General features: G+C 38.0%; 1 protein-coding gene across 1 annotated transcript in view; it reads right to left on the minus strand.

Moving 5' to 3' along the window:
* PUM3 (pumilio RNA binding family member 3) overlaps window positions 1–14,283 on the minus strand; it is a 39,581-nt gene that overhangs the window by 1,658 nt on the left and 23,640 nt on the right. Inside the window, exons 12-16 of the mRNA XM_015566894.1 lie at window positions 13,640–13,720; window positions 6,400–6,542; window positions 5,551–5,773; window positions 4,017–4,104; window positions 2,180–2,270 (exon numbers count right to left, since the gene is read on the minus strand). Coding sequence (XP_015422380.1) covers window positions 2,180–2,270; window positions 4,017–4,104; window positions 5,551–5,773; window positions 6,400–6,542; window positions 13,640–13,720 — 626 coding nt within the window. The remainder of the gene's footprint in view (window positions 1–2,179; window positions 2,271–4,016; window positions 4,105–5,550; window positions 5,774–6,399; window positions 6,543–13,639; window positions 13,721–14,283) is intronic.

The raw sequence follows: 14,283 nt of genomic DNA on the forward strand, positions 1-14,283 counted from the left end.
CCACTTCTGCAGGACATGTACATGTGAACTTCTTAAACATATGCTTGGCATTTTTTAAAGTGCCTGGTCCCTATAACTTTCATCATGTTGAGAAAGAGAAGGATAAGCTAGCAGCCCCAAGCAGCATTATCTCACTCGTGGGATACAAGCAACAAATACTGCCTGCCACCTATGAAACTGAAAAGTGCCTTTTTAATAGATCTGTGACTCACTACACAGTTTTATTTTAAATACCTTGGCGAAGCACATAGTCACATAATGCACAGTGATAAAAGTTGATATTTACTGAGCATGTGTATTGGACATAATGCTAAGTATTTTATATGTATCATCTCATTTAATTGTTTTATAACAACACAGAACTATTATTTATTTCATTTTAAAACCCAGAGTATTAAGACTCAGAAGCTGAATAAAGTGCCGAAGGCCACACAGTGAGCTGGGACTGGAACCCAGTCTGTATGTCTAGAGCTCATGCCTGCTAGACAATTCTGCCTCCCAGAGTTAGTATTCAGACTGCACACAAGGCCGACCGATTTTCTTTTTCATCCAGAATGCTTTTTCACTTAATGCAAAAAATATTTAGGGAAAAAAAAGAAAATTGCAAGAGTTTGAAGTAAACTATAAGCAGGCAGATCATTTTATCAAACAAGTTAATCACATGACAATATTCTAAGAACCAAACAAAAATGATTACTGTATTAATAAATTATTAGGTTATCTATGGTTCATCTTCCCTTCCGAACCCCAAATACTTCATGTGCTCCTGCTCCAATTCTAAGCAGTGTTCCGTAAGAACCTATAACATCCCCCATATGTTTGCAATCCACCCAAGGGCAGCTCAGATTGATGAACGATCTCTATAAATTAATTTTATGGCACTGCTGAAATTTCTAGTTAATTAAGTGTAATGAAAGAATGTGTCAGTAGATGGTAACCTTTCAAATGTCTGATAAAGAAATTTATATAAAAAAAGTGCATGTTTCAGCTCATAGATTTTGGGTGTTAAACATCAACTGAAAAATTAATTTTAATGGGAAATGAACAAAATGATGTGTCACCCATGTTTGTAGACATTGATATACCTGAAAAAAATAAATGTTCATATGGAATGTGTATGTTTGTAAGTAAATTATATAATTAAATTATATATTGAACAAACATAACATTTACTGACATTACAGATGAACTTGCATAGCATTTGCATGTGAAATACTGAGGGAAATTCAAACTAAGATTGGTATGTTTTCCAAACCTCGGTAATACAGCAAGGAAAATCAACAGTGATTGCTTTAAAACAATCTACAAACAAACCTACTTTTAAATGAATGTTCTTAATAGACGGTTTCATCTGGGAATAGAATACACAAATTTTCGATGACCTGTAAGTTATAAACTTAACATACGGTGTCTAGAGAACAATATACAAGTTAAGCATATGCCTCAATTCACAAATCATCAGTTTTCTATCCATTTTAATTAGAAATAAACAATACTTGTGCAGACTTCAGAAGCAAATGCTTTTAAATCCTTTTAGAATAGTTGAGAACGACGAATGAAAATTACATGTAAATTCAGTCACAATTTAAAAAATAACTTGTCAACATTTTCCTAAGGACACTACTAATTCATTAAAAAATATATACAGTCCTGGCTGGTGTGGCTCAGTTGGTTGAGCATCAACCCCTGCACCGAGGGGGCAGCCATTCAATTCCAAGTTAGGGCACGTGGCTGGGTTGCGGGCTCAATCCCCAGTAGGGGGCATACAGAAGGCAGCTGACATAAGTTTCTTTCTCTCATCGCTGTTTCACTATCAACTTCCCTTCCTCCCTCTCTAAAAATATTAATAAAAACATGTTTCTTTTAAAAAAAAAACCACAAATACATTTTGGTCAAAACCATAAATGTGATGTGATAATTAAATGATTCCTCTGAATGTTATAATTCTATGATCCTTGACATCCAGAAGAGGGTAGATGAAAAAAACTGCAAGGACTGATTGAAAGAGTTATATGTGCTTTCTACTATTTGCTATACTTGTCTAGATCATGAAGGACTGAAAGTAATGCTGGACTATGGCGAGCAAATGGTGGAACGGAGAAATAAATGTAAGAAGTCTTTTGCACGAACAAGCATTCAGGATGGGGCCCCTGCACAGAGACACACACATTACACATACCCAGAAAGAATGATGGCGCCTCGATTTACACCAGCCCACGACTTCAGGTTCTTCATACCGACATGTTCTACAAGTGTCTTTGCAAAACAACCTGTAAAATATACTGAAACTTAATGGACATCATATACCAAGATTTAAATCCCCAATCTCCCTCTCTACTGCCCTTAAGTCTGTATGTTTTAATAAAAAAGCTAGTAAAAAGAGTTCTCTCCCAAACTCCCGTAAGATGAAAAATTCCTGTTCAGGTTTATATAATGCAGTTTTTGTAAAGCCATTTCTTTCAAATCTGATTCAAATCCTAAGCTACATTAGCAGTAATAACTCAAGAGAAACGCTCACTTGGTCATGTTTGTGCTTCTTTGTTCTACTGAACGACTTAACCCTAACCTGAAAGGTATTCAGGAAGTACATGTTTGACAGCAGCACCTACGCAATACATGGAATCAATGTGTTCTACTTTTGAATCTTGGCGGACCTTTATGTCTCACTTAACCAAGGGAGTACGATAAAGTGATGCTAAACAATTCTGAGGCTAAATCATGAAAAAATCACTCCCCTACTTTGTTCTTTTAAAACCAAACCATCCGTGCTCTAAGGAAGCCCAAGCAGCAGCCTAGGGAGGGGAACTGAGGCTGTTGTCCTCAGCCGTTGCCAGCTACTATGAAAGTAGATTCCAACCCCTAGCTGAGCAGCACTCTGCACAGAGGAAAAACAAGCTCACGATCAAACCCTGATCAAATGATTACTTTTTTGAAAACTGTTTTGAGGTAACTTATTATACAACAAGAGATAACCAAGACAGCTAGCCACACTCACGTGGTGCTCCGTGAAAATGACAAACACTTTAGGCATGTGGTAGGGCTCTCAGTGCATTTTGATTAAGAGGAATAAAATTACTAGGAAATTCCTGGACTTTGAAAAAGATGATTCAGTATATTGTTTTTTCTTCAAAATATAAGAAGCTTTTCTCTTCTATAAAAAATTTAGTGAAAAATAGCTCCAAGTCTCTATTCTCAAAGGTGGAGTGAGAAATGACAGCTCTGCTATATTGACTGCCTTACTAACCACTAGAACTGCAACTTGCCTAAAGACATACATTCATAATCTGTCAGTTTTTTTTCAAATACAGTCATAAAAAGCCCAAACTACTTAAGTGAGGAAATTCTCCTTAGTGGCTAAAATACCAGAGGGAGTTGAATTTACTAAGAGAAGGTCTGGTCAAAGACAGGACTGAGAGGGGAATGGTATGCAACTTTTCGATTAGATAAGAGATGCTGTCCTCCTGGAGAGCTGAGTTTACAGAACAGCCATGAGGTTTATGAAAAACCAATAAATACCAACCACTGGCTTGCTCTTTGGTCACATGTACTTCAATGCCAAATAGGCACCAGTTCAAAATTCTCTGATAAGGGTAATTTTCTTCTGCATATCCCTTCCTCAAAACTAGAGATAAATACCATGCCTTTCAATTGGGGTAATGATACTCATATATCCCCTCCTCACCCCCACTGTACTGCTCTCACCATCCTCAAGAAATAGAATGGTGTTTTAGAAAGCTGGCCAAGTCCAGTCAGAATTCTGAAGTAGCAGAGAAAAGAGGAGTAAGAGAGGGAAGGGGGGAAAGAGGAAAAAAATTAAAGGATTCTAGGACACAAATTTCTAGCATTTACTAAAGCAATACTTGCAACCACTAAATCAGTTCTTACTTATAGGACACTATTTCTGAACACTCAACAAACTCATGTGAACTTGCATGGCTCACATCAAGTTCAGGGATGCCAAGAATTACTGACATCTCACTTAGGCTGCAACCCAAAGGTTAAGTTTAACAACCTACCTTCTCTTCCGTTTTCTTTCATCTTTTTATCTTGTTCTATTAACCACTTCAGAACAAGGTGTCCTGCAGGATGTTCTGCAATGTGAAGCTAGGAGGCATCAAGAACACATTAATTTATTTCATCCATGCCTTGGCCTACAATCCATTCTACATGACCATATACAGATAAGGACTCAGCCATGTTGAAAGTTCCGTAAGGCTTAAGAGATCTTTATCTAGAATGACCATTATACCTGGAGGTCTATCCTAATCCCCAGACTAAAATGAGGACAGTTGTTCAAGACAACACAGCCACTGATAACTAGTTTAGGCTGGGCTTCACAAGTCCCGGTTTAAAAAGTACCCCCAAAAGTTCATCTTGAGATCAAACTCACCACTTTTCAGACTGCGATATGCAGTTATGAGGTACAAACACACCTATGGGACAGAACCCTTTAGCAGAAACATTGAAAACTAATGCTGAATGTTGACATACAGGCATTATCTGATTCCGGCCAAGAAAACATCTTTTTAGCTCAATCTTACTCCTTTTTCAAGGCCATATCATTGTTCCCACAGTACTTAGGACCTCTCCTTTTGAAGCACGGGAAACAAGGGGCCCAATTTCTTTAAAAAAAAAAACTTCAACTATGCACGCATCGTCCCTATTTGCTAATATGATCAGCCTTATGAGGGCAGGGGCCCAGGCTTCTCTAAGATCCACAGGCTCCCATATACTGTATCTGTTCATCAGGAACTCATCACCTAGTGCAGGGCAAGGGTCCCGCATGATCTGGCTTCTGCCTTCCTCTCCTCTTTGCTAAGCGATTTCTAACCCCTCCAACCTTCTGTTCTTACACAAGTTGCACTCCTGCTGCACATGCTCTTCCCTCTGCCGAGAATCTTCTTTCTACCATTCTTCACTGAGCTACTAATCCTTTGGGTTTAGCTTTCACTGCCCCAGGAAGCCTTCTTGGGGATAGGATGGCTCCCACTCACAATGCCATAGAACCTGTAGTTTTCTTTCACAGTGCTTATTTCAATGTGAAATGATTATTTAAATATTATATTCATGTTCATCAAAATGGTAAGCTTCTGGGGAAGAGGGGTAGCGTTGACCCGAATAAATATAGGCAGAGCCTATCAGAAACAGCAAAGACTTTTTACTATGAGGGGATGAGGGGAGATGTCACAGGGGAGAGGATTCTAGGGACCCTGAAGGATGAGAAGGCTTTCTACATGGAAAGCATAGGACCACAGAGATACGGGCAACACTCAAGACTGAGGGAAGAAGCATGGACAAATGCAAAGAGGTCAAAAGTCCAGAAAAAAATTCAAAATAGAATTAAGAACATAGAATACACTGGGGAGACAGCTTGGGGCCAATCATGGATAACAGAGAGACTTATTTTTGCTCAGGGAGTCACTGCAAGGCAGTGTTGCAATAGCACTGTTTCGAATTCAGTTTTCAAATGCACTGCTGATATGCAGTGAGTGAGGCAGTTTTGACTGAAATCCTCCTTGCAGCTTTCCTGCCTGTCTAAGAGCACATTACCTCTCCATCCTTGCCGCCAGGATGTAGTTCTGCTGCTGCCAAGCTGGCGACGGCATTCATGGCAGGTTGAGTGTCTCCAATGGCAGCTCCCAGAATGCAAGGCACCAACACACAGGCAGACTTATCCAGCACCATTTCTTGGGCGTGACCTTGCAGGTAGCTTAACAAAGCTGGGGAGATGGATTCTAAGAGCTCTCGGCGCCGGATCTCTGTGTCTTTTTTACTGGAATAGGTTGGAATAGGTTGAATGAGTAGTAAGGTAAGATAAATGACAAAGGAAACACAGTGACTGTATTTTCACAAAAACCTTTAAACAATCTGTGGCATACGCCACTATATCTTTCTGTTATGCATGTGCATAAGTGATTTGAGGATGGGATGTGTCTTTCATGCTTGTGTCGTAGGATGTGACTAGCACCTGGCACAGAACAAGCACTCAACAAATGAAGCTTGCCTTATGTAATAATAATTAAAAAAACAACAACCTAAACCAATCCAAAAACCAAACGACAACGAAGTATCTTATAAGACAACCCATGTTTACACCATTTTATGAACTCTACTCTCTAGAATACTCATTTATGTGGTACCAGTAGCTTTAAAAAAAAAAGCAAAACCAAAACAAATCACACACCTAAGTACCTACTATGTACAAGGGGCTCACAGGCATTCTTCTGGCACAACACTTTTATTTTCAGGATAAAAATGAGTAAAGGTTTAAAAATGGAATTCACTTTTTGAGTTTTGGAGAGAGAAGGGGCCTGCATGCAGGAGTGGATTTCTGGAAGCAGGCACTACTGAAATTAATAAATCAGAGGACAAAGGGCGCAGCCTGTCTACCGTTCATACCTGTGTGCGTTTCCATCTCCTTTCTGCAGAACTTCAATGATTTCTCGTACTGTATGTGCAGGATCTCGGGGGCTTAGTAGGTACAACAGGACCTTCCTTCCATATTTGTCATTTAATATGTTAGACAAGGAACTAATAATTTCCTGTAAAATTACAGAAACAAAAAAAGTAAATCTGTATGCTCAAAGGATGCTTGGAATCTGAATGGCAAAGGAGGATACATACTTAACAAGTTCCCCCAACTTACTTAATGGAAAATGTGCAGCTAGCTGTAAAATCGTCTCATTAAAGCACCAGAGATTTACACTCAGAACACAGAACAGATTCTCTGCTGTGACTGGCATTACTGAAAAATCCAAGGAGACTTAAAAATACTTAAAGCAGTTATCTTCAGTCACTATATAACCGATATTACTTAGGCCACCATTACCAGAGCAGATCAGTTAATTTGCAGCTGCACTTAAGCGTAGCATCAGCATCGATGAAGAACATTCTTATTAGAATTTGAGGGAGATAAAGAAACTCTGTTAAACAGGACAAGTGGATAAAGGCTTTTAAAGTTAGGTTGCTCATTCATGGCAAATAAGGCTACTTAAGTATCGCACAAGAAAGAAAGGGAGGGAAACGTGCAGAAAGACTCCACAGAGCAGTTACAAGTAACTACACTCTATGAACAGTAACCTTTTCTAGTTGTATGAATTTAAGGAACAATGCAATGGTATCCCTATCTCAACTAAGCTCCTGTGTAAATTTGCTGTTTTCAAAGACAGAAAATTCACTGTTTAAAAATCCCTTTACACTTAATAGAGAATACACAACAGAAAAATCATCAGCTATTTCCCCCTCTAACATTCCTACTTCATGCCACAAGCCTAACAGATACTCAAAGCCATGTAGGTTTTAGCACCAGATATTCTCGACTGGCTGGGGCCATAGAAAGAATTAGGTCCAATCACGCAAGTTTACAGATGAGGAACCCAGAAAGAGGAGAGGTAACTCTGCCACAGGACGTAGAGTATCAGTGGCAGGACTCTGAGAAGTTCTGGTCCCTGATTCTAACTCTAGCCTCTTTTAAAGAAAACATAAGCTCTCTATTAAGGAAATGAATTCTCTATGAGATGATATACTCAGATTTGCTATTCTCTTAAGTGCCTATTTATTACAATGAGATCAGTAATTTTAGTGCAAGGAACCAAACTAAAAGTTAAGTCAGTCATCACCTCTCCCAAGAAGACATAAAAATTGCTAATAGTTATATGAAAAGATGCTCAACTTCACTAGTTATTAGGGAAATGCAAATTAAACAATGAGATACCACCTTATACCTATCAGAATGGCTACTATCAACAAATAAGTAACATGTGTTGGAGAGGTTGTGGAGAAAAAGGGAACCCTCATTCACTGCCAGTGGGAATGTAAAATGGAACAGCCACTATTGAAAACAATATGGCGGTTCATTAAAAAATTAAGACTGGAGTTACCATATGACCCAGCAATCCCTCTTCCGGGTACCTACCTGAAAAATCTGAAAATATTTATTCATAAAGATATACGCCCTATGGTCATTGTAGCATTATTCACGGTGGCCAAGATATGGAAACAATCAAGGTGTCCTTCGATAGATGACTGGATAAAGATGTGGTACATACTATATATAATGAACTACTACTCAGCCATAAGATGAAATACTGCCATTTGTGACACTATGGATGGATTGTGAGAATATCATGCTAGTGAAGTAGGTCAGATGGAAAAAGTAAAAAAAACAAACATGATTTCACTCATATGTGGACATAAAACTGAAAGTGATAAATGAACAAATGAGTAAAAATTCACAGACACAGACATTAATATGGTAGTTAACAGAGGGAAAGGGGGTGAGGGGATGGAAAAAGAGTAAAAGGGGTCAAACATATGGTGACAAAAGGAGATTTGACTTTGGGGGTGAACATACAATGCACTATACAGAAGATGTATTACAGAATTGTACACTTGAAACCTATGTAATTTTATTAGTCCATGTCACACCAATAAATTTAATTAAAAATAAAATAATCTTAAAAAGAAAAAAATTAAGTTAGTCATCAGCTATGGGATCATGATACAGCAAAGTCCATGACCCCGAAGTTGATGACACAAACCCAGATTCCAGACACATTTTCTCAAACATCCCTCGTTTCCTGCACAAAAGTATACTGTGCTTCCTGTAATTAGTAAGAGCAGCTAAACACTTAAGGTGCACACTAAGAACCAGACCCTATCTGAGAGTGCCATGTCCATCATCTTAAATACTCTTCACAGCATGATGGATGACAAAGGTACTGTAGCTTACTTTCATTTTACATGTAAGAAGCCCAAGGTTTAAACAAGTAAGGTGACTTAAAGTAGAGAAGTAAAGGTCACACATCCAGGACATGATCGCCGCTTTCCCTGACTCTAAACCCCACTCTGCTCTTCTACCTTTGAAGAAGTTTAAGGTCATGTATAAAGATTTCCCTATACAACATAAAGGTTTCCAGAGAACAGGTGCAATAGACCTAACCACCTCAAAAAGAATAGAAATTTCAACCATTCAAGGAAAATGAACAAACATCTTAGTAAAAAGGGCAAGACAATACAAAATTGTACACTTCACAGAAGAGGGAGCTCTTTTGTAATTTCAAGGTAAACATGACCCAAAGTGGATACAACATATGCATAAAAAAAAATCCTCACCTAAGGACATGCTTTTATTGATCTTTTTTTCCATTGATCTTTTAGAAGAGCAGAAGAGTTGATTTTAGAGAGGAAGGGGGAAAGAGAGAGAGAGAGAGAGAGAGAGAAACATCGATTGGTTGTCTCCCACACACCCTGACTGGGGTTCAAAATCACAAGCTAGGTATGTGCTCTGACCAAGAATGAAACCTTTGGACACTCCAACCAACTGAGCCACACAGATCAGGGCTCAACATACCCATTTTTGATAATGAAGCATTTAGTGCCACAAATATGGGCTACCATTAGTATGGATTTTCCTATTTAAAGTTTAACCAACCAACTCATGAGAGGAAAGATGCTTTAACTTGCTGAAAGAAGAGGGTGAGGATACACAGCTTAGGCCAATTTCTGTAATCATTGACTGGTAAAACCCCCACAACCTTGCTGTCCTAAAATACTATTGGCTATAATCCCTTTAAAACAGTTGCTTAAAAAATAAATAAAACACATACACACACGACAAAAACTCAAAATGTGTGAAGTATTCAGTGAAGAAATATAAAAGGCTGCTATTATTCCTCAATGTACTTACTTTCTCTGTGGGTTTCACACTTAAGGACTAGGGTAATATACATAGACGTGGGCAGAAAAGCTTTCACTTTAACAAGAGAAGCTTAATTCCTTGTGCAAACACTATTCAAGGACTAGTGCCCAAACTCATTGTCTTTCAGTTTGTAATTTAGGAATTGAGAATCTAAAGCTATGTTTGTTTGAGTGTGAAATCACTTAATTCTCCTCGATCTCACCCTCATTCCAGCTTTCCTACAAAAAAAAAAATGTATCTAAAAGAAAACAGTATGAGTGCTGTCATATTAGAGCACTAATTCATTTCTCTTTAACCTAGTTAGAAAGAGGAGAGAAATTTCTAGCGAGGTGAACACTAATGAGTATAGTACATGTAGAAATAGGTAAGAAGAACCAGTCAACTATTGCAACTACTGGTATCGTTGACTTTTTGCTGAACTCAGTCTTTAAGCTCAAGCAGCCTTTGGCAAATCTTTTAACCTCCCCACACATCAATTCCCTTATCTGTAAAAGGAAATGATGTACCTGCCTGACTTGTAGGCCATTACCAGGAGCAAAGCTGAAAATTCACACTGCAAACTGAAAACGGCTATAAAGTGATATTTTTTTTAAAATATATTTTATTGAGTTTTTACAGAGAGGAAAGGAGAGAGATAGAGAGTTAGAAACATCGATGAGAGAGAAACATCGACCAGCTGCCTCCTGCACACTCCCCACTGGGGATGTGCTCGCAACCCAGGTACATGCCCTTGACCGGAAACGAACCTGGGACCTTTCAGTCCGCAGGCCGACGCTCTATCCACTGAGCCAAACCGGTTTTGGCTAAAGTGATATTTTTTATTACACAATGCAACAGGCTCTGCAGTGGTTCGGTGGGACGGACACGTGACTCTATACACACATGTGCAGCATATTTGGCAACCTAGCAATGTTGCTAAGTAAATGACTTAGAGAAACAAGGAGACATATAAGAATGCTCATAGAATTATTTGGAATAGCAAAAAAATAGTGAGTTTTTAAAGTTTTAAAAATTGTAAACAATCTAAATGTCCATCTACAGAAAATGGAATGATAAACTGCAGTATATTCATAGTAAAATACAATTTGGCATTGAAACAGAAATGATTTAGAACAGGGGTGGGCAAACAAAGGCCCATGAGTCAACCTGCAGCCTACTTTTGTACATCCTACAAGTTAAGAATGGTCTTTACATTTTAAAGGATTGTTAAAGAATAAAAACAAAACAAACGGGCAGCAGAGATCATATATATCCCACAAAGACTAAAATACTATCTGGCCCTTTTAAAAAGGGCTTGCCAACTCCTGATGATGAATTCCACAAACATAATATCAAAAGAAAAAAGCAAGTTACATAAGAAAATATACACAATATTACTGACGTGGAATCTGTAAACATGCAAAATAGTACTATACACATCTACATAGAGCAAAAGGATAAGGAAATGCATGTGAATAATAAACACAAAATCCATCACCATGGGTGAGGGTGAGGGTGGATATGCAATCATGGACAGGTACACAAAAGGCTTGAACTTTTACTGTATTTGTCAAGTTTCACTTCTTTATCAGATAGTAGGTGGCTGAATATCCACTGTATAATTCCTTATACCTTTCTGTATGTTTTAATGATAATATATTTCCTTTTCTGTCAAAGCAGCTGCATCATACCAACAATTCCAGGGCAAAATGGATAAAATTGTATAGGTATGTTTATTTTGGAAAGTAAAGTAGGTGGAAAACAGTGTGTATCTATTTTTTTTAGAATGTTTTTTATTGATATTTTTAAGGGAGAGGGAGAGAAGCATCAATGTGAGAGAGAAACATTGATTGGCTGCCTCCCTTATGCACCCTGACCCACGGAACCCAAAACCTGGGCATGTGCCCTGATGGGGAAATGAACCGGCAACCTTTTGATGCATTGGATGACACAAAACCAACTGTGCCACACTGGCCAGGGCAGTGTGTGTATCCAGTTAGAAAAGTGAGAGCTCAGCTGACCAGGCTGTTATATCAACATGGTATTTCAGGAAGTCTGGCTACCCTGAAGAGAATTCTTAACAACACTAAGCTTTCTTATGTATTTTGAAAAAGAACTGCATACTGCAACAGGCTTTCTGGTAGATGGGTGGGGAAAATGCAAGTGCAATTAGCATTCCAGGATTTTATCACCAGCTACATAGTGTAATGACACACAGAAGCTGTTGAGCATTTGTCAGCTAGAGGCAAGAGATCAGTAAATCAGGCCATTCTCGGAAAGCTGCCCTGAGTATGAGAAAGTCATTAGGAATGTGGGTTAAGTAGTGGTGGGAATCAATCTGATAAGCACAAGGAATTAAAACTGTTTCAGCAGCAACTTTAAGTGGGCTAAATCTTGGGAAAATATCCAGCAGACAAATTGTGGCAAATTCTGAAGGAAGTATAGTTTCTCTTGAAATCTATCTGGAACAATTATGCAAATTTTACTTGTCCTGAATATATTAAACAAAAGCAAACTTTAAATAGCCCAGCCTGTTTCCATTTTCATGAAGCAACTTTATTCATTAAAAAATCTATGGCCTCACATCACTGTCACTGGAATGAAAAACAATCATTATTGACTGGAGTCAAAAGGGTAATAAAGATACAAGGAACATGTCAAAAAGCTCAGTTTGTGACATGAAAGTCTTGCCAAATGGTTTCTTCCCACAATCTTATCCCAAAGAAAGTCATCACAATCTTAACATAGTTAAGGGGAAAGTTGGAAAATGACAGCAAGGGCATGAGAAACTCACATACACTGGGAAGTACAGCTGGCATCTAAGAAAAATCTCCTTCCCCTCTGCTAGCTGATACATTTTCCCCTACACCCAGCTCTACTGGTCTAGACAGGCTACAGAGAGAGGCCACAGCACTGCCACATGCCAACAGGTAAAGTCTCTTTCTGAACCCCATCTGCTTCTCTCTGCAGCTGGCATGAAAGTAGTTTTTGTCACTGAGATTTCTCCAAAGGCCCCATCCATGGTATCAAAGAGAAACGTTTGTGTAATTTTCAGATGAATATTTCTATACAGATTATGTGGTTTTTTCAATGTACCCAAGTTTTGTCCCTGCAACCAATGTTGCAATTTCTTAACCCTACCCTTGCAACCTCTATTACATATCCAACACTACCTGCACACTAGAAGTAAGGAAGAGAAGAGGAGAGCACAGATTCAGAAGTCAATCATTGCAGAATGAAGGAAATGATTTTGGAATGCAGTTTTTACTTTGGAGTAGTACTTTCAAGAGGAAAGCTCAGTTTTTCTGAAGGAAAATTTAGGGTTAAATAAGTTGCATTCAATTATTACCACTTTATGGTCATTATACTAGGCTAAAAAAATTGCTGAAATGTAAAAAGGAAGCTAGTATTTTCATTTTAGTAATAATTTTTAATCTGACTCTACAAAAACTTTCATGAAAGCTCTAGGAAGGATCACAATGGAGTTTTATCAGATTTGCTTCTCCAGCTCAATCAGGACAGATGTACTGACAGGCTAACTGTGCAGTGGTAGTTTCTCCACAGGGAGAGGGAGAAAGGTCACAGGTGTCCTCTGCCTGGATATGAGCTCCTGAATAATTGAAGAATTACTATGTCAACGAATTTCTAATCAAATCTAAGCACTGCTTTGCTAAATTTTCATTTAATATATCATATGGTCTAAAAAGTCATGTTATCCTAATTTAACCATTCTTTTACATATTTAAAACAATAATTATTAATATCATGTTACTAGATTATGGTTTATACAGAAATAAAGCAAATCCCCCAAAGAGATTTAATGTCAACTAATAAGTAACGAAATACCATCAAGGAGCAAATAATTCAAAGTCTTTACACATACATATGTGAAATAACACTTATAAATCCACAAATGATATATCAATGTAACTTAAATTCAAGACCATGATAATTACTTACAGATATGATTATCTGCTTCACAAGCTTAGTATCATCAATACAATCAAACGCCGCCAGTAAAACCAAATGGGAGTATTGGCCCTGTAAGAATCGAAAGCCAAGAAAGGTTAAAAAAAACGCATAGCTTCTCCCTTTTATTCCACCCCTGGAGTCACTTTATAAAGGTTACCAACCTGGTAACCTGCACAACATGATACAAATAAGAGGGATAAAAGCCATTCAAAGGAATTCTTATCAGGACCTAGTTAATAATATTCTAGGTTGATTTTTAAAAAAGAAAAACAAACAGAAAAGCACATTCTTCAATATCAAATAGCCTGGACTCATTATCTTTCAAAAATAGGTACTCTGTTAATGAACAGCTACTAAAAAAAAAATTAAACTAAAAAAGAAATGCAATCGTTTAAAAAAAAAACATGACTATAAAACATAACAAGATTATATAAATCCAAATATAATTATACATATACAAAGTATACAAAATACATGTATACAGAAAATCCTAGAACATTATAATGTAACTAGAGGCCCGGTACACAAAAATTTGTGCACTCAGAGGGCAGGGGGGTCCCTCAGCCCGGCCTGTGCCCTCTAGCAGTCTGGGACCCCTCGGGAGATAACGACCTGCTGGCTTAGGCCTGCTC

Source organism: Myotis davidii, unplaced genomic scaffold (genome assembly GCF_000327345.1).
Source record: "Myotis davidii unplaced genomic scaffold, ASM32734v1 scaffold83, whole genome shotgun sequence".
Taxonomy (NCBI): Eukaryota; Metazoa; Chordata; class Mammalia; order Chiroptera; family Vespertilionidae; genus Myotis; species Myotis davidii.